General features: G+C 45.0%; 1 protein-coding gene across 2 annotated transcripts in view; it reads left to right on the top strand.

Annotated features, from left to right (window-relative positions):
• Window positions 1–24,910, top strand: part of ATP13A3 (ATPase 13A3) — a 449,747-nt gene that overhangs the window by 346,052 nt on the left and 78,785 nt on the right. For both annotated transcript variants that reach the window (XM_082249624.1, XM_082249623.1), the window contains exons 21-23: window positions 3,633–3,805; window positions 5,529–5,651; window positions 5,728–5,807. In XM_082249624.1, the coding sequence (XP_082105750.1) occupies window positions 3,633–3,805; window positions 5,529–5,651; window positions 5,728–5,807 (376 nt within the window). The remainder of the gene's footprint in view (window positions 1–3,632; window positions 3,806–5,528; window positions 5,652–5,727; window positions 5,808–24,910) is intronic.

The following is a 24,910-nucleotide window of genomic DNA, read 5'->3' on the forward strand; positions in this document are numbered from 1 at the left end:
TAGCGTTATGTCCTCAGCCCGCCCCTCCAACCAATCAGAGGAAACTTTGTATTATACAAATAAAACTGCCTATGAGTGCTGCTCAGGCGCTCTCCGCATTATTCAGGGTGTGAGACGGGAAGTCTGTCTCGCAGCCAGAAGCCATTACTATAATTACATAGTTAATAGTTTGGTTAAAAAAAGACACACGTCCATCCAGTTCAACCAATAGAAAATGAAACATTTTTTAATACAATCCTTTACCCACAGTTGATCCAGAGGAAGACCAAAAAATAAAACCAAATAAAGCATGATCCAATTTGTTCCAGCAGGGGAAAAAATTCCTTCCTGATCCAGCAATAGGCAGTCGGATGTTCCCTTGATCAACGTTGCCTATAAATATTAGTTTTCTGTTTATCTAGGAAAGAATCCTGGCCTTTCTTAAAACAATCTACTGAGCTGGCCAGAACCAGCTCTTAAGGCGCAGTTCAAGCCTGGGAAAAAATAAAAAATAAATTCAAAGTCAGCAGCTTTAAATACTGTAGTATTAAGTAATACGGTGTGTTCACATACAGTTGCTCTGAAGAATTCCCATTTCTGTTCTGTTCATCGATGCTAATATTCCCTCCCAGTCTAATTCTTGAAGAGCTGCCCTTATCCTTGGAAAATCTGCTCTCTTTAAAGTTAGGTGTGTTTATCTTTCCCGTATGTGTTTGTTCCTTACAGCTAATATTAAATGAAATCCTATTCTGATCACTAATACAACAAAATTGCAGCGCCCAAATATAATGAAGTGCAAACGACTTAAAGTGCATATCAGTGTATACCGTGTCCCAATGATGGGCTATAACATAAATATAGCGATAGAAATTTATTCAAAAAATGTTCATCGGAAAGTTCATTAGAAGTGTCCCAGTGAGAATATATATCGTAAAGGATCACACGTGTAGCTGAGTCCACCACCTTATAAGTGATTTTCAAACTCACCAGAGCCAAATGCTGTCTGTTATAGGACAGCAATAGGGTATGTGACAATAAACTTCATGATCTCTGGAAACTGGGTTATCGATGACATCCGGCCATAAGGACACCCTCCACCAGATTAGACAGCTCAGCACATCACATGAGAGAATTCAAATAAAAAGAGGCGGCTCATGGTGTAGTACGAAATTAAAAGTTGGAATTTTAATAAAATGTAACACTGAAAAGTCAGTACAGTGTCCATATGATAAAAACAATGATGGTATAAAAGACTTGCATCAAAAGCCACCCCTTCAAAAATTGAAGCGATGGCTGGACCTTAGGTATTGAGGTAATAGTGCGCCCCCCCCCCCCCCCCCGTCATATGACATCCAGCAGGATAAAGCAACCACTTCCCGGCCGTCATTTTGCTATATGGCGGTCGGGAAGTGGTTAAGGTAGTTAAAATCCCACATTATTATCACGGTCCCAGCCCTTGCAGCCCTTTCCATCTATGCAAGGAGCAGAATTTCCACCTCTTCATTAACACGGGGTGGCCTCTAACAAACTCCAGTGATTAACTTTGAACTACCCACTACAAATATGCAGTTCCATCCATAATGCTTCAGCCTCATCACACTCTCCATCAAGTAGGTCCTCTTTCACACTCGCTTTGAGATCAGACAGAAGCCACTACCTTTCCTTTTTACCCTGTCTCCGAAAGAGAGCAAGTCAGAAAAATGAATAGCCCGGTCATGTGAAGAATGATACCTAGATTCAGCAAAACCCATTAAATCCCAGTTCTCTTCATGCAGAAAGCTTCCAACTCTTCTATTTTGCTTGGCAGACTTTTGGCATTGGTGAACACTTGAATGTGTTATAACATTTTGCTCTAGTGTTTTGCATATGTTTTTTAGTAGTACACGTAGCACTATAATTTCCAATGGTTATAAAAGTGCTATTAGGCAGCGCAAGAAGGTATGTGATAAAAACAATAAATACTATCAAATAATATGACCGTAAAACAAAATATTATATCACCAAGTACTAAATATAAGTATATATAATATACATATATACAGTATAAATAATGCGTGCAATGTGCAAAATCATGTGCAAAAATTGCTATGAGAATAAATCTCAATCATATGAAATATCACAATAATGATACTGTGAAAAAAGTCCACGTGACAGTGCAAATAGATATATAAAGTGCACTCAGCAAGTGTCCAATAAAAAAATCCAAAAGTGCTCAGGTGCCAATGGAAAAGTGCAATAACATGCCAACAATCCAGTGCAGTGGTAGGTGCCAATCTTCCCCCCTTTTGATGTTCTACTTACCGTACTAAAATGACCCCTGGGCCATATAGCATAAGGGTCAAAGGATCTTGTGTCCCAGTAAAGAACCGGATAAAAAATTCATGGAGGTCTGGTACATACTTATTCCAACAGGTATAATACCCCGGTATGCATTCATATAGAAAAGGGGAAAAGGCTTACAATAGTGTAATTCCGTTAATTATATTTATTGGTATTAAACATAGAATTGCATTTACATTTAGTTGAATAAAATCAGGCTTTAAAATATATGGATATGGATCCTTGTATGGCTTCCTGGCCACGGTGTGCGCTCGGGGTGGTTCCTTGGTCCCGGCGTGCGTTCCACCACAACCGGAAGTGAGGTAGCGGTGATCGTGAAACCGGAAATTGCGTCAACGCTTTTCGCCCTCCCCTTTGGGCGTTTCCTTTTTACCCTGTCTCCGAAAGAGAGCAAGTCAGAAAATTGAATAGCCCGGTCATGTGAAGAATGATACCTAGATTCAGCAAAACCCATTAAATCCCAGTTCTCTTCATGCAGAAAGCTTCCAACTCTTCTATTTTGCTTGGCAGACTTTTGGAATTGGTGAACACTTGAATGCGTTATAACATTTTGCTCTAGTGTTTTGCATATGTTTTTTAGTAGTACACGTAGCACTATAATTTCCAATGGTTGTTTGTAATATGGGAACCTTCTTGTCCCCTGCCATAACCCTCCCCCAAGCTTGAAGCTACATGCAGTTCAAACAGTGTGTAGAGCCAGTGAAGCACTTGGTAAAGGAAATAGTGACAGGAAACATGGAAACAAGCTTTTTATTTTTTTTATTTTTACCTTCGTGCATACTCTGCATTAAAAGTAAAAAAATAAATAAAAACACCTCCATGCTCAGCTTTTCTCTGCCTAAATGATTTACCCAAGTTCTATCTTGACCCAGCTCTGTGCCTGAGAGCATTAGTGCTGTGCTCTCTCTCCGCACAGATATTCAGGCAGCAAATCCTGTGTGGAGGAGGTGGGGCCAAGCCACACTCTTTGTTAATAGACTCACACAGCCTGGCTCGGAATTGACCCCACATGAGTGCCCCATAACAAGTGGCTTATTATAGACCCACTTGGAAGGGAGGAGGTGCTGAGAGTGCCAGCCAGGGACCCCAGAAGAGGAAGTTAGGAGCCACTTCATGCAATACCATTGCACAGAACAGGTCAATATAAGATGTTTATTATTTTAATAAAAAAAAATATAACTTTACAATCACTAGCAACCTATGAATTACATAGTGAAGATGTTTTTTGAAATAAAAGGGCATAAGGTGGAATTTCAATTTAATGACTGCTCACCAGTGTATTTATGCGCTACTTGTACTGACCTCTTTTACAGGAGACAACATGTTAACTGCAATTTCTGTTGCCCGGGACTGTGGAATGATTCTACCTCATGATAAAGTTATTGTAGCAGAAGCACTACCTCCAAAGGATGGCCAGGCTGCCACAATTAACTGGCACTATGCAGACACCATGCCAAGGAGCAATTTAAATGCAATTAACTCAGAGGTGAGTCCTAAACTCTAGTTAATTGACAGGAATTTACATTTTCACCTGTGTAGAAGAAATGATCGAATTCACAAAATCACCCATAATCGAAAAAATGATTAATTCAGAAGGAAAAAAAAAATTGATCTATCTTTAGAAGGACAGAACAAGTCCTGGAGAAACGGTATTGCTGCACAGCATAAGTCTCTTATGATCCTTCAGTCTCCCAATATGGTCACTTTAGCCCTTGCCCCTGCCTGGACTTTACCAATACAAGCAGAGTATTTCATGCACCGTTGTGTTTTGAGCTTACTCTATATGTTTTACATTCAATCACTATGTCTTCTGTTCACCCAGTCTAGTTTTCTGTGTATATTTTCTTTTGAGCCTTTTTCCATCTAGGGGCATAGCTTTAAAACGTGTAAAAATAAAAGTGGTTAAGATTAGTCGCCATTTCTTATCTGCATCAAGGGTGGATTCAGGGAGGAGAAAAATGCAATTGAGGCAAAGGGTGTAGGGAAGGGAAGAAAAAGTTATGACAATCATGTCCTCTTAGGTTATTTTTGGCGTTAGAAAAAAATAGCATTATAAGAGAGCATAAAGCAGAGTAGGGTTATCAGAGAGAGTAAGCGCACAGCAACCATTTGGGGAGGGGGGAGGGGGATCTAGGGTCTTTCGTATACTATTAGAATGAAAGGACAGAGGTTAAAATAACATAGTTTTGGAATGGAGATAATTGTCTTACTGTGAAGTTGGGGCACAAAAACAATCTGAGTCCCTGTGATGACAACATGTCTATAGGGAGCAGGTCTTTTCAGGTTATTACGTTTGGCAATTACCAGGGTCTCCGAAGTCTTGATTTCATTAGATATCTGGGTCCATTCTATAATACATAACAGACATGTTGATTTCAAGTGGCTGGAAATGGCTACCTGCTCAGCTAGTCTCAGAATTTCTCTCAATTCTGAAAATGGACTCCGGAATCAACACATATCACCGCTTTTTAATTAAGCGCCTTAATCTTTCACAAAGTCTAACATGGTCATTGTTTAGGTTACACTTTATTTGTTTGTGCTCTACCTGTCTTTCTGGGTTTTTTGTTGTTTCATATACTGTTTAACACGGTCTCTCTTCTCTCTCTTTCCTATCTCTGTCTTTCCCAATTTGTAGTGTTATTTTCTTTGATTTTATGGTCCCAGTCATACTTTTTTACAAGATTGTAGATCCTTATTCATAAATTACTTGTTTTATAACTGAGTTAGCTATTTATGTGCTATTTATTTGGGTGTAGACCTGAGTTGACACCCAATCAGAAAATGTTCATTTTCATTGCCAAGCATCAATAACGAAGGTAATTTATCATTTTTATGTACAAGTGGAAAAGATGGACACAAGCAGCCTTAGATCATTAACATTTTACATTTACCATTCCCTCAATGAACAAGAAAACAAAATACATTTTGCACTTATACGCTTTTTGCAGCCTCATAAGGAATATTAATCAGAACGGAACTGCGTTTTTGTTTTTTGTAATAGAATGCAGCTGACAGTGTTGACTGCAGTCGTTTTGTAGTGTACCTGACTTTGCTGTTATTTATGAATGTGTGTTGCTAATAAGAAATGTTTTATATCCACTAGTTAGATATAATTATACTCCATGCATGTGGCATGCAAACAATAAGCATTTGTTAAAAATTGATTGCTGTTGTGATTATTTTAGGGTTTTTCTCACTTTTATCCTCAGGCTATTCCTATGAAAGCAGTGAATGACAGCCTGGATGAGAATCTGACGGTTGATTACCATTTTGCAATGAATGGGAAATCCTTTTCAGTAATTCTGGAACACTTTCAGGACCTTCTTCCAAAGGTGTGGCACATGTAATATTCAGAGATTGTAATCAAATGTATGTACTGTTTTTCTCATTTATTTTTTGTTGTCCTAGATGGTGTTACATGGTACAGTGTTTGCCAGGATGGCCCCTGATCAGAAGACGCAGTTGGTGGAGGAACTGCAGAACGTAGAGTAAGTGCTGCAACCTAATACTGTCAACTTATGTCATTGCTTGTTTACTGGAGAGATGATGGAACTGCATGGACTAATGCATTCAGGTGTATAAAGCGTCAAGTGTTTCTTATTGTATTGTTTGAACTGAAACACATATATGCAATTTCCTCGGGTAGGTAGTGCACATTTAGATTTGTTTAGGATTGGTTTATTATATGTAGTATCTGTAAACGGTGTAAACTCTCTTTATAAGTTAACCATAACCAAGTATTTTGGCAAAAAAAAAAAAAAAATGAAATGACCATCCTTGTACAAGAGCAGGAGAACATTTTGTCAGTCTATCAGGTTAATTCTGAGAGGCTGTAGGTTATCTATAGGTGAAATTGAACAATAGAAGTACATACAATCATGAGCAATACAAGCAAATTATGTTAAAAAATATTGCAGCGCTATAAATGACACAGTGATGATCATATATAATATAAGGTGTCCATAATCCTGAATAAAGTGTCCATAGCAATAAACGATGTGATGTAAATAAAGTGTTCAGTTGCTATGTATTGTATATGTGACAAAAATACAATTACAAATATAAAAAAACTGAATCAAAAAATGTGTCCATTGAAATCCATCCATGTGAGAAGCGAAAAAAATGTGCTCCTTAGCCAAGTGCAGAAAATAAATCTCAGGTGTCACCCTTGCAATGTTCGTCTTCACCAAATAGCAGAAATGCGAACTCACCAGAATTAATTGTTGTCTAGATTATAGGACAGCAATTACACCCTCAGCTGGTGAGATATTTCCTCTCGGATAGTCACTGTCTGATGGATGTGATGGATCTCCCACAATGTTAAGATGAGGCCCTCAGCCAACCAACCGAGGTAAATCAAGCACAAAAGAAAATGCTCATAGTGTAGTATTTATTAAAATAAAAACAACAAAAATAAAACAAGATAAAAATGTGACTACTATTAACAGGTCGCAAGATCATCAAACTGAAACATCGGCAGTAGGATAAGAATAAGGTCCAGTATCGGCAAGCTTCGTCAGGAGTCACTATGCGCATGGCGCAAAAGGGCCGTTGAGCTTGATGATATGCCTGAAGTCCAGTTATCATACTGTGAATAGTGTGGCGGCACCAGATTTGTTACGTTCGCTACTAGATTCTTTTGGACTATACTGGACCTAGTTCTTATCCTTCCGCCAGTGTTTGTTTGATGATCTGGTGACCTGTTATGAGTCACATTTTTTTATCTTGTTTTATTTTTAAATTATTAAATACTACACTATGAGCATTTTCTTTTGTGCTTGATGATTTACATCGGTTCGTTAGCTGAGACATCCCTGAGGGCCTCATCTTAACATTGTGGAAGATCCATCACATCCAGCGGACAGTGACTATCCGAGAGGAAATATCTCACCAGCTATAATCTAGACAGCAATTAATTCTGGGGAGTTCGCATTTCTGCTATTTGGTGATGGCGGACATCGCACGGGTGACACCTGAGATTTATTTTTTACTCTTGGCTACTGAGCACATTTTTCTCTGTCGCTCATTGACAGACGTAGTCCTCCTTGATTAATATCAACTCGGGTTATACTGCCCTCTACAGGAGTAGGACTAGACAGGAAAGAAAACGTTCTGGCCACACCTTAGGGGCAGTCCCAGAGGGTATATCCTCTCACTTCCTGCTACAAGATATCAGTTTTTTTCTGTCTAGTTAGGAGTAAGGACCTAAGTTCCTTGCTGGGATCTTTGGTCCTGGCAAGATTTTTTAGAAATACTTTTTTAGGCAGCTTTTCTTCTCCAGTGTTCCTGTGAGATCTTCAAGTCAAGCCGGGTACGCCTACTTGGGCAGACTAGTCGCGGACGCTCCTTGCCTTCGTTGGGGCACCCCGGATGTGGATCTGTTGGCATCTCGGCTCAACAGGAAGGTGCGGAGGTTTGTAGCCCGCTCCCGCGATCCTCTAGCGGACGCCGCAGACGCGCTGGTCGCCCCGTGGGGGCAGTATCAGCTACTGTATGCCTTCCCTCCCCTCAAGTTGCTGCCGAAACTTCTTCGCAGGATAGAGGTGGAGGGAATTCCAGTTATCCTGGTAGCTCCGGACTGGCCTAGTCGGGCCTGGTACGCCTACTTGGTCAGGCTGGTTGCTGACGCTCCTTGGCGACTTCCCCTCAGGGAGGATCTGCGGTTTCAAGGACCGATCTTCCATCGTGCTTTACAGTCGCTGGCTTTAACGGCCTGGCCATTGAGACCCAGGTACTAAAGGACAGAGGATTGTCAGCTTCAGTTATTCCTACTCTAATTAAAGCAAGGAAAGTGACTTCCAGCAAAGTCTATTATCGCACATGGAAGGCTTATATTGCGTGGTGTGAATCGTTGGAGTTTTCCCCCATGTACCTATTTGGTGACCCGAATCTTGGTTTTTTCTGCAAAAGGGGGTTGAGCAGAAACTATCCTTGAGCACTATCAGGGGTCAGGTTTCAGCGTTAGCAATCTTCTTCCAGAAGCCTCTGGCTACTCATTCCTTGGTGCGGAATTTCATCCAGGGGGTGCAGCACTTGGCTCCGCCAGTGCGCGCGCCCTTACCATCCTGGGATCTTAATTTGGTGTTGTCGGTTCTTCAGAAACCTCCCTTTGAAAATATCAGGGAGATTCCCTTGCTTACATTATCTCAGAAGGTGGCCTTCTTGGTAGCTATCACTTCTGCACGCTGGGTGTCAGAACTGGCTGCATTATCGTGTCATTCCCCATATCTGGGGATTCATAGGGATAAGGTAGTTCTTCATCCGAAGCCATCTTTTCTTCCTAAGGTGGTTTCAGACTTTCATCTGAATGAAGATATTGTGCTACCTTCCTTGTGTCCTAAGCCCAGTCATCCTCAGGAATGTGCGCTGCATTCCTTGGATCTGGTGCGGGCAATCAGGGTATACCTGAAGACTACGGAATCGTTCCGTAAGACGGATTCACTTTTTGTGATCACGGATGGCCCCAGAAAGGGGTTGCCTGCATCTGCCGCGACTTTCTCCAAATGGATTAGGCAGACGGTGGTACAGGCTTATTCTATTAAGGGTCAGAATCCTCCGTTCCCTGTTAAGGCGCACTCCACTCGAGCGCTCAGTACTTCCTGGGCCTACCGCCATCAGGCGTCAGTGGTCCAGGTTTGCAAGGCGGCTACCTGGTCGTCGGTGCATACCTTTACAAAATTTTATAAAGTTGATGTGATGGCATCGTCAGATGCCTCTTTTGGCCGCAAGGTTTTGCAGGCCGCAATTTGAGGAGACCGGTGGTCTACCTCAAGGGTTTTGTTCCGTTGGAATTTCAGTTGAGTCTCATCTTTTGATTTGATGAGCCTTTAAAACTTCTAGTTGGCACCGGTTGGGCCTTCTAGATTGGATTTTGATTTCCATTTTCCCACCCCTCATTTGTGGCACTGCTTTGGGACGTCCCGAGTTGATATTAATCAAGGAGGACTACGTCTGTCAATGAGCGACAGTGAAAAATGGATTTTTGTAAGATCTTACCGTAAAATCCTTTTCTCTTAAGCTCATTGACAGACGTAGTACCCGCCCCTCTGTTTTTGAGTTGGGTTGGGTTAAATTCTCTGACACTGCTTTGTGACATAACTGATATCCTGTAGCAGGAAGTGAGAGGATATACCCTCTGGGACTGTCCCTAAGGTGTGGCCAGAACGTTTTCTTTCCTGTCTAGTCCTACTCCTGTAGAGGGCAGTCTAACCCGAGTTGATATTAATCAAGGAGGACTATGTCTGTCAATGAGCTTAAGAGAAAAGGATTTCACGGTAAGATCTTACAAAAATCCATATTTTTTGATTCTCATTTAGATGGGTTTCAATATCTATCTATATATATATATATATATATATATATATATATATATATATATATATATATATATATATATGTGTATGTATGTATGTATACACACACACACACACACACACACACATATATATATATATATATATATATATATATATATATATATATATATATATATATATATATATATATAGTGCATTGCGATAGTATTCGGCCCCCTTAAACTTTTCAACCTTTTTCCACATTTCAGGCTTCAAACATAAAGATATAAAACTGTATTTTTTTGTGAAGAATCATCAACAAGTGGGACACAATCATGAAGTGGAAGGAAATTTATTGGATATTTCAAAATTTTAACAAATAAAAAACTGAAAAATTGGGCGTGCAAAATTATTCAGCCCCCTTAAGTTAATACTTTGTAGCGTCACCTTTTGCTGCGATTACAGCTGTAAGTCGCTTGGGGTATGTCTCTATCAGTTTTGCACTTCAAGAGACTGACATTTTTGCCCATTCCTCCTTGCAAAACAGCTCGAGCTCAGTGAGGTTGGACGGAGAGTGTTTGTGAACAGCAGTTTTTTAGTTCTTTCCACAGATTCTCGATTGGATTCAGGTCTGGACTTTGACTTGGCCATTCTAACACCTGGATATGTTTATTTGTGAACCATACCATTGTAGATTTTGCTTTATGTTTTGGATTATTGTCTTGTTGGAAGACAAATCTCCGTCCCAGTCTCAGATCTTTTGCAGACTCCATCAGGTTTTCTTCCACAATGGTCCTTTATTTGGCTCCATCCATCTTCCCATCAATTTTAACCATCTTCCCTGTCCCTGCTGAAGAAAAGCAGGCCCAAACCATTAAAGCTGCCACCACCATGTTTGACAGTGGGGATGGTGTGTTCAGGGTGATGAGCTGTGTTGCTTTTACGCCAAACATAACGTTTTGCATTGTTGCCAAAAAGTTTGATTTTGGTTTCATCTGACCAGAGCACCTTCTTACACATTTGGTGTGTCTCCCAGGTGGCTTGTGGCAAACTTTAAACAACACTTTTTATGGATATCTTTAAGAAATGGCTTTCTTCTTGCCACTCTTCCATAAAGGCCAGATTTGTGCAGTATACGACTGATTGTTGTCCTAAGGACAGAGTCTCCCACCTCAGCTGTAGATCTCTGCAGTTAATCCAGAGTGATCATGGGCCTCTTGGCTGCATCTCTGATCAGTCTTCTCCTTGTATGAGCTGAAAGTTTAGAGGGATGGCCAGGTCTTCGTAGATTTGCAGTGGTCTGATACGCCTTACATTTCAATATTATCGCTTGCACTGTGCTTCTTGGGAGGTTTAAAGCTTGGTAAATCTTTTTGTATCCAAATCCAGCTTTAAACTTCTCCACAACAGTATCTCGGACCTGCCTGGTGTGTTCCTTCATCTTCATGATGCTCTCTGCGATTTAAACGGACCTCTGAGACTATCACAGTGCAGGTGCATTTATACGGTGACTTGATTACACACAGGTGGATTCTATTTATCATCATTAGTCATTTAGGTCAACATTGGATCATTCAGAGATCCTCACTGAACTTCTGGAGAGAATTTGCTGCACTGAAATTAAAGGGGCTGAATAATTTTGCACGCCCATATTTTCAGGTTTTTACTTGTGAACAAAGTTTGAAATATCCAATAAATTTTGTTCCACTTCATGATTGTGTCCCACTTGTTGTTTCTTCACAAAAAAATTACAGTTTTATATCTTTATCTTTGAAGCCTGAAAAGTGGAAAAAGGTCGAAAAATAAAGAAAACTCTTTGAATGAGAAGGTGTCCAAACTTTTGGTCTGTACTGTGTGTGTGTGTGTATATATATATATATATACACACACACATTATATATATATATATATATATATATATATATATATATATATATATAGTGGGTACGGAAAGTATTCAGACCCCCTTAAATTTTTCACTCTTTGTTATATTGCAGCCATTTGCTAAAATCATTTAAGTTCATTCTTCTTCCTCATGAATGTACACATAGCACCCCATACTGACATAAAAACACAGAATTGTTGCAGATTTATTAAAAAAGAAAAACTGAAGTATTCAGACCCTTTGCTCAGTATTTAGTAGAAGCCCCCTTTTGATCTAATACAGCCAGGAGTCTTTTTGGGAAAGATGCAACAAGTCTTTCACACCTGGATTTGGGGATCCTCTGCCATTCCTCCTTGCAGATCCTCTCCAGTTCTGTCAGGTTGAATGGTAAACATTGGTGGACAGCCATTTTTAGGTCTCTCCAGAGATGCTCAATTGGGTTTAAGTCAGGGCTCTGGCTGGGCCATTCAAGAACAGTCACGGAGTTGTTGTGAAGCCACTCCTTCGTTATTTTAGCTGTGTGCTTCGGGTCATTGTCTTGTTAGAAGGTAAACCTTCGGCCCAGTCTGAGGTCCAGAGCACTCTGGAGAAGGTTTTTGTCCAGGATATCCCTGTACTTGGCCGCATTCATCTTTCCCTCGATTGCAACCAGTCGTCCTGTCCCTGCAGCTGAAAAACACCCCCACAGCATGATGCTGCCACCACCATGCTTCACTGTTGGGACTGTATTGGACAGGTGATGAGCAGTGCCTGGTTTTCTCCACACATACCGCTTAGAATTAAGGCCAAAAAGTTCTATTTTGGTCTCATCAGACCAGAGAATCTTATTTCTCACCATCTTGGAGTCCTTCAGGTGTTTTTTAGCAAACTCCATGCGGGCTTTCATGTGTCTTACACTGAGGAGAGGCTTCCGTCGGGCCACTGCCATAAAGCCCCGACTGGTGGAGGGCTGCAGCGATGGTTGACTTTCTACAACTTTCTCCCATCTCCTGACTGCATCTCTGGAGCTCAGCCACAGTGATCTTTGGGTTCTTCTTTACCTCTCTCACCAAGGCTCTTCTCCCCCGATAGCTCAGTTTGGCCGGACGGCCAGCTCTAGGAAGGGTTCTGGTCGTCCCAAACGTCTTCCATTTGAGGATTATGGAGGCCACTGTGCTCTTAGGAACCTTAAGTGCAGCAGCAATCTTTTTGTAACCTTGGCCAGATCTGTGCCTTGCCACAATTCTGTCTCTGAGCTCTTCAGGCAGTTCCTTTGACCTTATGATTATTATTTGCTCTGACATGCATTGTGATCTGGAAGGTCTTATATAGACAGGTGTGTGGCTTTCCTAATCAAGTCCAATCAGTATAATCAAACACAGCTGGACTCAAATGAAGGTGTAGAACCATCTCAAGGATGATCAGAAGAAATGGAAAGCACCTGAGTTAAATATATGAGTGTCACAGCAAAGGGTCTGAATACTTAGGACCATGTGATATTTCAGTTTTTCTTTTTTAATAAATCTGCAACAATGTCAGCAATTCTGTGTTTTTCTGTCAGTATGGGGTGCTATGTGTACATTCATGAGGAAGAAGAATGAACCTAAATGATTTTAGCAAATGGCTGCAATATAACAAAGAGTGAAAAATTTAAGGGGGTCTGAATACTTTCCGTACCCACTGTACATATATATATATATATATATATATATATATATATATATATATATATATATATATATATAGTTATAGTGTGTGTGTATATGTGGTAGACACACTTATCAATCGAGCAAGGACCTTCCAATCATCCTGGGGGTTGTTAATGTCCCCTGGGGGCTTCCTCTCAGAAAAGACCAGTTGTCCCAAGGGCTGATCTACCATCCTGCTTTACAGTTGCTGGTTTTAATGGCTTAGCTATTGAAAGCCAGGTACGGAGGTATAGAGGTCTGTCTGGATCAGTGATCCCTACTATGGTGAAGGCTAGGAAGTCATCCTCCAGCAAGATATACCATTGTACGTGGAAAGCGTACATTTCCTGTTGTGAGTCGATTGGCGCTCATCCTCAATCCTTTTTTTGTGGCTCGGATCTTAAACTTCAACAGAGCATTGATCAGAAGTTCCATCAAGGGCCAGGTGTCTGCCTTAGCAGTCTTCTTTCAGCGACCCCTAGCCGCACACTCTTTAGTTCGTATCTTCATTTAGGGGGTTCGACATGTGGCCCCACCTGTAAAGTTTCTTTTGCCGCCGTGGGATTTAAATTTAGCGCTTTGGTTTTCCAGAAAGGTGACATTCTTGGTGGCTATTACCTCAGAATTGGCGGCATTATCCTGTCGCAGTCCCTATTTGGTGGTCCATAGTGGTTCTTCGTCCCTGTCCACCATTCATGCCCAAAGTTGTCTGACTTCTATTTGAATGAGGACATTGTGTTGCCTTCCTTGTGTCCATAGCCGCCTAGGTTTCATTCGGGTGTACCTGGCAGCTACTGAGTCTTTTCAGAGGTCAGACTCGCTTTTTGTGGTTATGGACGGAGCAAGAAAAGGGCTGGCTGCTTCTTCGCCTACCATCTCCAGATGGATTAGACAGATGGTGACTCAGGCCTATTCGACCTTTCCCTGTCACGGCCCATTCTGCTCGGGCGCTGAGTGCTTCTTGGGCCTTGCGTCATCTATCTTCAATATCGCAAGTTTGCGAGGCGGCCACTTGGTTATCAGTGCATACCTTCACAAAGATACTTTGGCATCTGTGAATGCTTTTTTTGGCCGCAAAGTTTTGCAGGCTGCTGTTTGAGGGGCTGTTCTCTCTTAAAGGGGTGTTTTTTCTTTAAACCTTTATTTCTCTTTCTTTCAATGACAGAGCTTCAATTCTTCAGACCATTGGGCTTAATGTCTCCATCTCTAGGAGTAGGACTAGGCGGAAACCTTTTTGGTTGCACAACAAACCAAAAATTTGGTGCAAAGCACCTGTCTCCTGCGCTCAGAGTAGTGTGACCATCTATCCACCTTAGACACAGTCATGCAGCTGTTAAGAACTTCTGACTGCATCACTGGATAACTTCGGCTTTGCAGCCCCTTACAAGACCAGGGTAGTCTAAGACCACTGAAAACAAAAAAACAAACACAAGGGCGCACCGGCTTTGTGCATTATCCTCTAAAAAAAGGTTTATTCAAATAAAAGGTATAAAAATACTCACAAACGAGTTCTTGTTAAAAGCATATGAAATGGGTACGTTGTCATCAAGATCAAAGACTGTACCGTTCCCTGAAGCTGGAAAAACGTATTCGTTTCGAGGCTTAGCCTCTTCCTCAAAGCCTTAGTGCATATCTAAGCCTTTGCTTTAAATACTAGATACTAGGTCATTGTCTAGTATTTAAAGCAAAGGCTTAGACATGCTACTGAAGCTCTGAGGAAGAGGCTAAGCCTCGAAATGCGTAAGCCTTTTCATCTTCAGGGGCCGATACAGCCTTGATCTTGATGCTGAAGACAACGTACCTATTTGATATGCTTTTGACAAGAACTCGTTTGAGTATTTTTATACCTTTTATTTGAATAAACCTTTTTTTAGAGCATAATGCACTAGGCCGGTGCACCCATGTGTTTTTTTTCTTTTAGGTTACGCCCCTGGGGCAGTCCCAGAGGGTATACCATCACTTCTTGTTGTAGGACACCAGTTTTTGCTGCCTAGTCAGGAGTAAGGACCTGGCTCTCTGCTGGGATCTGCGGTCTTGGCATTTTTTCTTATCTAAATTATATTTTTTACTTTTTCTTTATTATTTTTGTTCCTGTGGGAACTAACCATAAAGATCTAGAATATCCAGTGTGTCACCCAGTCCGGCTGTTTCTGTGTGAACTTCAATCAACAGCCAGACAGGGCGACACACTGGATATTCTAGATCCTTATGGTCTTCCCAGTCTTGCCTGCGAGCTGGACCCAACTATTATCTCTGCGCTAGGTTTCCAGCGACATAGCCCTACTGGACGGGGGCTGACCAGCGAGTGTAATACCTTGCAAGGTCGCATAGCCCTGGTCACGGTCACGAGTTAAAGCGTACCTCAGGCCACATCATCCCCACTCCAAGATGGTGTTGGACACTCCAAGATGGTGTTGGACTGCTGGGAGTGGCGCCCACCTGGTGACCGTGGTATGGTGAGTAGTGTCCCCCCTCCTTTCCTGCGGAATTGCTGGGGGAGTGGTAGGCCCCTTCTGTATTTTTCCTTCCCACTCTTTCCCTTTTCTCCTTGGGGTTCTCCCCTAATTTTTTTTGCCCTTATCTATCCACTTTCCCCCCCCCCCCCCCGGCCCCCTTTTGGGGGGCATGGGTGATTTTGGGTAGGGGGGCTGCATGGTACTGGGCTAGAGGAGTGCTGGGTGATGCCGCTGTCGCCCCTGTAAGGGCTGTCTGCACCTTGGTTCTGCAAGGAGGGGTTCTTGAGGAGGGGTCCCCTTCTGGGGTCTGTTTCTTTCCCTGGGGTCCATTTCAGTGCTGCATGGTGCCGCCATTTTGCCATGGTCTCTGTATTCCCGACTTTGGCGGCCGTGTTTGTGTAGCCCAGCGGCCATGTTTTTGATTTCCCAATAGTTTGAATGGTGCCCATTTTCTTGTAGTCTGATGCAGTGCAGGGCCCTCTAGTGTGAGGTCAACATTTCCTCTTCCTCTTTTCAGCAGTGTGGCTGATCGTTTTGGTGCACTCCAGCTTGGGTGGTGAGTCTCTGGTGGTATCTATCCTTCCTCTGCTGTATACAGAGTCGTGGGTGCGCTGATTCTTGTAGTGCCCCAGCAGTGCACAGGGGGGAGCCTCAATTTTTTTTCTCTTGCTGAGCAGCATGGTTCCATTAACCCTTTATGGTCATGGAGCACTTTCACCACCCGATCCACTCCTTGAAGCTGCGGCACCCTCTGGGTCTAAGTCTGCCCTGGCGGCCATGACGGCAGCCCTGCAGTTGCTAGTAGCCAAAGCAGATATGGCCCTGCAAAGGAAACGTGGCAAGAAGTGTCCCCCGCTTTCACCTGTATCCTCTGCTTCCTCAGATTCTGAGGTTAAGTTGGCCGCCGCGGATGAGAGTCAGCCCACTGGGTGTGCGTCTGTGCATGCTGAGTGCTCCAATGGTGAGGATGAGTCGTTGTCCTCTGCAGCCGAGCATGAAAAAGCGATGGTGGGGGCCCTAATTGTGTCAGTCCGGGAAACTCTAAAGTTGGAGGACTAAGCTAAGGCTGAGTCGGCGACACAGGTGCAGTTTGGCACCCGCAAATCTTCCAAGGTGACGAAGGCGTTTCCCTTTCCTGCCTATTTTGATGCGATTGTCACTAGTCAGTGGTGTTCCCTGAAATGCATGGTTGGAATATCTAAGCATTTTGCTAGGAGATATCCCTTTGAGGAGTCTCTTCTGAAGAAGCGAATGGTTCCACCGACGGTGGACTCTCAGGTTTCCAGGCTAAATAAGGCCACACTTTTGCCGGTGGAGGATTCCCTGTCTTTTAAGTATCCTACGAACCAAAGAGCTGAGACTCTGGTCCGGTATCTCTTCACCGTGGCTGGTTCCATTTTGAGACCGGTGTTTGCCATCACCTTGGTATCCCAGACCTTAATGGAATGGGCTAAGATTTAGTGCCAGGATCAGGAGGGGAGTCAACACCCTTCTGAGCTTGCGGATCAGTTGATCCAAGGGTTACAGTATATTTGCGGCAGGCTCCAAGAGACACTGGAATGGTAAGTCCAAAGTGGGCACTTCTGGTTCCGCAGACATGCCTTCCTTAGCCTGAAGGGGCGCCCTCACCCGCCTCGGGGGGGGGGGGGGGTGTATTTGTTTCTTTTCGGATTTGTTGACCTTGCTCATTCAGGACAAATGGGTCCAGGAACTGGTTCAGTTACAAGATCGAGTTTCGGTCCTTGCCCCCAGCAAGGTTCTTTCCTTCCAACTTACACCTGTCTCCAGAGTGGCTACAGAGCAGTGCAGGACCTGTTAGCGCAAGGAGTTATTGTGCTGGTTCCGGAGTTAGGTTTCCAAGGTTTTTATTCAAATCTGTTTACAGTTCCCAGAAAGGTAGGCAAGGTTGGTCCGATCTTGGATCGCAAGGCTTTGAACCACTTTGTGAGGCTTCGGAAATTTCGGATGGAGTCCATCCGCACAGTAGTAGCTTTCCTTCTTTAAGGAGATCTGCTGGCTTCTATCGATCTCAAGGATGCTTACCTTCATATACCAATATATGTCAGGCATCAGTGTTTTCTTCGTTTTGCTGTGGGCGAGGAGCATTTTTAGTTTGGGGCATTAACCTTTGGTCTCGCCTCAGCTCCTCAGGTGTTAACAAATGTTTTGGCCCCAGTGATGGCCTTGTTACAGCAGAAGGGAATTGCGGTACTAGGTTACCTGGATGATCTGCTTCTGCATGCAGAGTCTTCCTCGGCTCTAGAAGCCATCTTGAACGTTACGGTGCGCACCCTGCAGGAGTTCGGGTGAACACTGAATTTTCAGAAATCAGCACTGTCTCCGTCCACAAAGCTAGACTACTTGGGTCTGACACTGGATTCAGCGTCAGCCTGAGTGTTTCTTCCTCAGACAAAACTTCTAAAGCTACAGGATGCTGTTCGGCTACTGTTTTCCAACCATCGATCAACACTCAGAACTTGTATGCAAGTGCTGGGGCTGATTATCTCTACCTTCGAGGCGGTTCTGTTTGCGCAGTTTCACACCAGACCCTTACAAAGGGAGATTCTGATCAAATGGAACAAGGATCTGCTGTCATTGGACAATCTGATCCTGTTAAGTCGGGGTTCAAGAGAGTCTCTCTTATGGTGGCTTCGCTTCCCGTCCCTATGTCTGGGGAAATCTTTTTTCCCCCTGTTTTGCACTGTAATCACCATGGATACCAGTCTGTCCGGATGGGGAGGTGTCTTGGGAGTGTGTTTGGCCCAAGGTGTCTGAACTCAGGAGGTGTCCAGGTTGCCGATCAACATCCTAGAAATTCAGGCGATCAGACTTTGTCAGTCTCAATGGATGGATTGTCTAGAGGGACACCCTGTACGGATACAATCGGACAATGATACGGCTGTGACATATATATCATTTATCAAGGGGGCACGAGAAGTGACTTGGTGGCCTGGAAAGTGGCCGACATCTTGAGGTGGGCAGAAGGATATGTTCTGGCCCTCTCTACTGTGCACATTCCGGGGTAGAATATTGGCAAGCAGACTACCTCAGTCGACAGATGTTGGATCCAGGAGAATGGTCTCTTCACCTGGAGGTATTTCATCAACTGTGTCTTCGGTGGGAAACCCCCAATGTGGACCTGCTGGCTTCCCATCTCAACAGGAAGGTGCAGAGATTCATGTCAAGGTCTCGAGATCCTCTGGCCGGTGCCGCAGACACTCTGGTGGCCTCTTGGGGTCAGTATTGTCTGATTTACTCCTTTCCTCCAATACAACTTCTGTTGAGACTGCTACGCACAATTGAGGTAGAAGGAATTCCAGTCATTCCGGTGGCACCAGTCTGGCCTTGCTGGTCTTGGTACGCAGGCCTGTTAAGTTTGGTAGCAGACATCCCTTGGAAGCTTCCTCTCAGGGAAGAGCTTCTGTCCCAGGGACCAATCTTCCATCCTGCTTTGCGGTCGCTGGCTTTACCGGCCTGGCTATTGAAAGCCAGGTGCTGGAAGACAGAGGGCTGTTGGAGTTGATGATTTCTACACTGTTGAAGGCTAGGAAATCCTACTTCCAGGAAGGTTTACCATAGAGTTTGGAAGGCATACATTACTTGGTGTGATTCGCGGGGGGTTTCTCCCCGCTCCTTTTCTGTATCTTGCCTGTTGCAGTTTCTAAAATTGTATATCAACGTTTGGCTCTGGGAACCATCAAGGGCCAGATTTCCACCTTGGCTTTTTTTTTTCCAAAGACCGTTGGCGACTTTGTCCTTTGTTCACACTTTTGTGCAGGGAGTTCGCCATCTGGCTTCTCCGGTGCGATCCCTGGTACCGCTGTGGGATCTCAATTTGGTTTTGTCGGTGCTTCAAAAGCCTCCTTTTGAAAATATTCGAGAAATTCCTCTGCTCACTCTGTCGCAGAAGGTGGCTTTCTTAGTGGCTATTACTTCTGCACGTCGTGTCAGAGTTGGCTGCGTTATCTTGTCAGTCACCTTACTTGGTGATTCATAGGGACAAAGTTGTGTTGCGACCCTGTCAGGCGTTCCTTCCTAAGGTTGTCTCGGGTTTTCAGAAGTATATAACAGATGCTGGACCAGCGCTATTAAACCCACAGTGTGAGGGGAGAATTATAAAAACGAATGTAAACATCAGATATAAAAACAGATATAGAGAATTCTCATTTGAATGAAGACATTGTGCTCCGTCCCTATGTCCTAAGCCTACACATCCTAAGCCAATTGCCTTACATTCTTTAGATGTGGTAAGGGCAATTCGGGTTTACCTGGCGGTGACTGAACCGAATACAAAATCTGATTCTTTGTGTGTTCTTACGGATGGGTCAGGCCGCATCTGCTGCGACCATTCCAAGTGGATCAGTCAGATGGTGGTGTGGGCCTACTCTGTAAAGGGTCAGGTTCCTTCTTTCCCTATTAAAGCGCATTCTACGAGGAAGCTTAATGCCTCCTTGGCCTTCCGTCATCAGGCGTCGGTGGTTCAGGTGTGCAAGGCGGCTACGTGGTTGTCTGTACACACATTCACAAAATTTTATAAGATGGATGTACTTGCATCTTTGGATGCGGCGTTTGGTCACAAAGTGTTGCAGGCTGCGGTTGCGGAGGCTTCCGCTTCGTGAGGGTAAAAAATGTTTCTTGGTGGTGAGCTCCAGTTGTTCCTAGTTGAGCTCCTGTTGGTACCTGGTTGGCTATGTTTAGCCTTGTTGGGAATTCTAGGTTTGCTGTGTCTTTTCCCACCCCTCATATTGACACTGCTTCAGGGCATCCCAATGGTCTGAAGAATTGAAGCTGTGTCAGAGAACGAAAGAGAAGACTGGATTTCTGTCATACTGTAAAATCCTTTTCTCTGAGGTTCACTGACAGACACAGCACCCTCCCCTCTGTTGGGGTTGAGTTATTTGTTATTCTGACACTGCTTGTTACAAACTGGTGTCCTACCGCAGGAAGTGATGGTAAACCTATCTGAGACTGCCCCAGGGGCGTAACCAAAAAGGTTTCCGCCTAGTCCTACGCTAGAGATGGAGACCATAAGCCCTATGGTCTGAAGAATCGAAGCTGTGTCTGTCAGTGAACCTCCGAGAAAAGGATTTTCTCTGTCGCTCATTGACAGACGCAGTCCTCTTTGATTAATATCAGTAGGGTTATACTGCCCCCTACAGGAGTAGGACACTAGGCAGGAAAAACGTTCTGGCCACACCTTAGGGCAGTCCCAGAGGGCATATCCTCTCTCTCCCTGCTACAGGATGTCAGTTTTTTTTCTGCCTAGTCAGGAGATGGGTCCGTCCAAAACGAACCCCTGGTATTTCCAAACGGATTGCTAGACGCTATCCGTTTGAAGAATCCCTCCTTAATAAATGGACGGTACCACCGTCGGTGGATTCGCAGATTTCCAGACTAAATAAAGCTACTGTTATCCCGGTGGAGGACGCTCCGTCTTTTCGGGATCCGGTGGACCGTAAGGCGGAATCTATATCCCGCTCTATATTTTCCCTAATAGGGTCAGCCTTTAGGCCAGTGTTTACCATTGCTCTGGTTTCACAAACATTGAGAGAGTGGACCAAGTTGTTATGCCGGGATCTGGAGGGGAGCAGTCTCCCCACCGGCAGTATCGGATTTGCTGGAACAGATGGTACAAGGGCTACAGTTTGTCTGTGACGCCGCCCTGGACGCCGCTCCATTATTGGGGTGCGTATCGATCTCGGCGGTGGTCCTTAGGCGTATGCTGTGGTTAAAATGCTGGTCGGCGGATCAAGCTTCCAAAAAAGCTTTGGTTAATCTCCCCTTTCAAGGGGATCGCCTGTTTGGTGCCACCTTGGATGAGATCATCAAGGGTCTCACTGGTGGCAAGAGCACCTTTTTACCACATGCTACTAAGGGGAAAGGACCGGGACCTTCCTTTTCCGCTCATAAAGTTTTTTCGCTCCTCTGGGGTGGGCGATAAGGCGAAGTCCTCCAAAGCCCCCCCAGGTGGTTTCAAAGGGCGCTGGTCAGGTAAACAAAGGTCCGGCTCTGCCAGACCTGAAGATAAGACCACTACAGCCTGAAGGTGCGCCCCCACCCATATCTGGGGTGGGGGGACGTCTTCACCGGTTTCCGGACCCATGGCTTTCCAGGATTCCAGACAAGTGGGTTCAAGAGGTCATATGGTCGGGATACAAGATCGAGTTTCGATCCCTTCCACTGGTGCGGTTCTTCCCTTCCAATATCCGACTATCCCCGGATCGCTTAGAAGCTTTACGGGGGGCAGTGACTGATTTGATGCAACAAGGAGTAGTGGTCCACGTTCCTTGGACAAAACGTTTTCAGGGGTTCTATTCGAACCTATTCACAATACCCAGAAAAGAGGGCAAGGTGCGTCCAATTCTGGACTTGAGAGCGCTCAATCAGTTTGTCCGGGTGCAAAAATTCAAGATGGAGTCCATTCGCACAGTGGTGGCCTCCCTGCATCAGGGGGATTTTCTGGCGTCCATAGACATCAAGGATGCCTATCTGCACATTCCCATTTATGCAGGACATCAGCGTTTCCTTCGCTTTGCCATAGGAGAGAGCCATTATCAGTTTGCAGCGTTACCCTTTGGTCTCGCCTCTGCTCCCCGGGTCTTCACAAAGGTCTTGGCCCCAGTTTTGGCGCTGTTGCGACAGCGGGGCATTTCGGTTCTAGGTTACCTAGACTACCTTCTTCTCCATGCGGAGTCTCCGCAGGCTCTGTTGCTAAACTTGGAGATCACTATGATCTCTTTGGAAGAGTCCGGGTGGCTGGTGAACCGGCAGAAATCATCCCTGGTCCCCACCAGGAGACTGAACTATCTGGGCCTAACTTTGGATACATCCTTGGCAAAAGTGTTTCTCCCGGCGGAGAAACTCCGGAAGATTCAGTAGACGACTCAGTTATTATTGACCGTCAACTGGCCTTCCCTACGGACTTGCATGAGGGTTCTGGGACTGATGGTGGCCTCCTTCGAGGCAGTACCATTTGCCCAGTCTCATACCCGGATTCTTCAAAAGGAGATGATTCTCAAATGGAACCGGAATCCCGATTCCCTGGACAATCGGATCCGGCTGAGCGAACGGACCAGGGAATCTCTGGTTTGGTGGCTTCGGTCACCAATGCTCAGTCAGGGGAAGTCATTTCTTCCATTCTATTGGACGATTGTCACCACGGATGCCAGTCTATCCGGGTGGGGTGGGGTTCTCGGCAGACAATCTGCTCAGGGGCTCTGGTCCCTGGAAGAATCCAGGTTACCGATAAATGTATTGGAACTGAGAGCGATCAGACTTTGTCTGATTCACTGGACCGAGCAGCTCCGGGGCAGCCCGGTGCGGATCCAGTTGGACAATGCCACGGCCGTGGCTTACGTCAATCACCAGGGGGGCACCAAGAGTGTCCTGGCGGCCGTGGAAGTGGCCGGCATCCTTCGTTGGGCGGAACGATTTGTTCCAGCTCTCTCCGCGGTATTCATTCCGGGGGTGAAAAATTGGCAGGCAGATTTTCTCAGCCGTCAGATTCTGGATCAAGGGGAATAGTCTCTTCATCCAGAGGTATTTCACCAATTATGCCTTCGTTGGGGCACCCCGGATGTGGATCTGTTGGCATCTCGGCTCAACAGGAAGGTGCGGAGGTTTGTAGCCCGCTCCCGCGATCCTCTAGCGGACGCCGCAGACGCGCTGGTCGCCCCGTGGGGGCAGTATCAGCTACTGTATGCCTTCCCTCCCCTCAAGTTGCTGCCGAAACTTCTTCGCAGGATAGAGGTGGAGGGAATTCCAGTTATCCTGGTAGCTCCGGACTGGCCTCGTCGGGCCTGGTACGCCGACTTGGTCAGGCTGGTTGCTGACGCTCCTTGGCGACTTCCCCTCAGGGAGGATCTGCTGTCTCAGGGACCGATCTTCCATCCTGCTTTACGATCGCTGGCTTTAACGGCCTGGCTGTTGAGACCCAGGTGCTGAAGGACAAGGGGTTGTCAGCTTCAGTTATTCCTACTCTAATTAAAGCGAGGAAAGCGACTTCCAGAAAGGTCTATCATCGCACATGGAAGTCTTATATCGCGTGGTGTGAATCCCTTGGGTTTCCTCCACGTTCTTACTCGGTGGCCCGAATATTGGCTTTTCTGCAACAGGGGGTTGAGCAGAAACTGGCCTTGAGCACGATCAAGGGTCAGGTTTCAGCGTTCGCAATCTTCTTTCAGAAGCCTCTGGCTACTCAGTCCTTGGTGCGGAATTTCATCCAGGGGGTGCGGCACCTGGCTCCGCCGGTGCGCGCGCCCTTGCCGCCCTGGGATCTTAATTTGGTGTTGTCGGTTCTTCAGAAACCTCCCTTTGAAAATATTAGGGAGATTGACTTGCTTACGTTATCCCAGAAGGTGGCCTTTTTGGTGGCTATCACTTCTGCACGCAGGGAGTCGGAACTGGCCGCATTGTCCTGTCGTTCCCCATATCTGGTGGTTCATAGGGTTCTTCGTCCGAATCCATCCTTCCTTCCTAAGGTGGTTTCAGATTTTCATCTAAATGAGGATATTGTGCTACCTTCCCTGTCTCCTAAGCCCAGTCATCCTCGGGAGTTTGCGTTACACTCCTTGGATGTGGTTCGGGCGATCAGGGTGTACTTGACTACTACTGACTCGTTTCGGAAGACGGATTCACTTTTTGTGATCACGGATGGCCCTAGAAAGGGGTTGCCTGCGTCTGCCGCGACTATCCCTAGGTGGATCAGACAGACGGTGGTACAGGCTTATTCTATTAAGGGTCGGGTTCCTCCGTTCCCTGTTAAGGCGCACTACACTCGGGCGCTTAGTGCTTCCTGGGCCTTCCGCCATCAGGCGTCGGTGCTTCAGGTTTGCAAGGCGGCTACCTGGTCGTCGGTTCATACCTTTACAAAATTTTATAAAGTTGATGTGCTGGCATCGGCGGATGCCTCTTTTGGCCGCAAGGTTCTGCAGGCCGCTGTTTGAGGGGACCGTTGGTCTACCTCGAGGGTTTTTTTCTGTTGGGTTTTCAGTTGAGTCTCATCCTTTTGTCCGATGAGCCTTTAAGACTTCTGGTTGGCTCCGGTTGGGCCTTCTGGATTGGATTTTGATTTCTGTTATCCCACCCCTCATTTGTGGCACTGCTTTGGGGCGTCCCTACTGATATTAATCAAAGAGGACTGCGTCTGTCAATGAGTGACAGAGAAAATTGGATTTTTGACTTACCGTAAAACCCTTTTCTCTTAAGCTCATTGACAGACGCAGTACCCGCCCCTCTATTTTTGAGTTGGGTTGGGTTAAATTCTCTGACACTGCTTTGTTACATAAC

Source organism: Pelophylax lessonae (assembly GCF_965119305.1).
Source record: "Pelophylax lessonae genome assembly, chromosome: 3".
NCBI classification, from domain to species: Eukaryota; Metazoa; Chordata; class Amphibia; order Anura; family Ranidae; genus Pelophylax; species Pelophylax lessonae.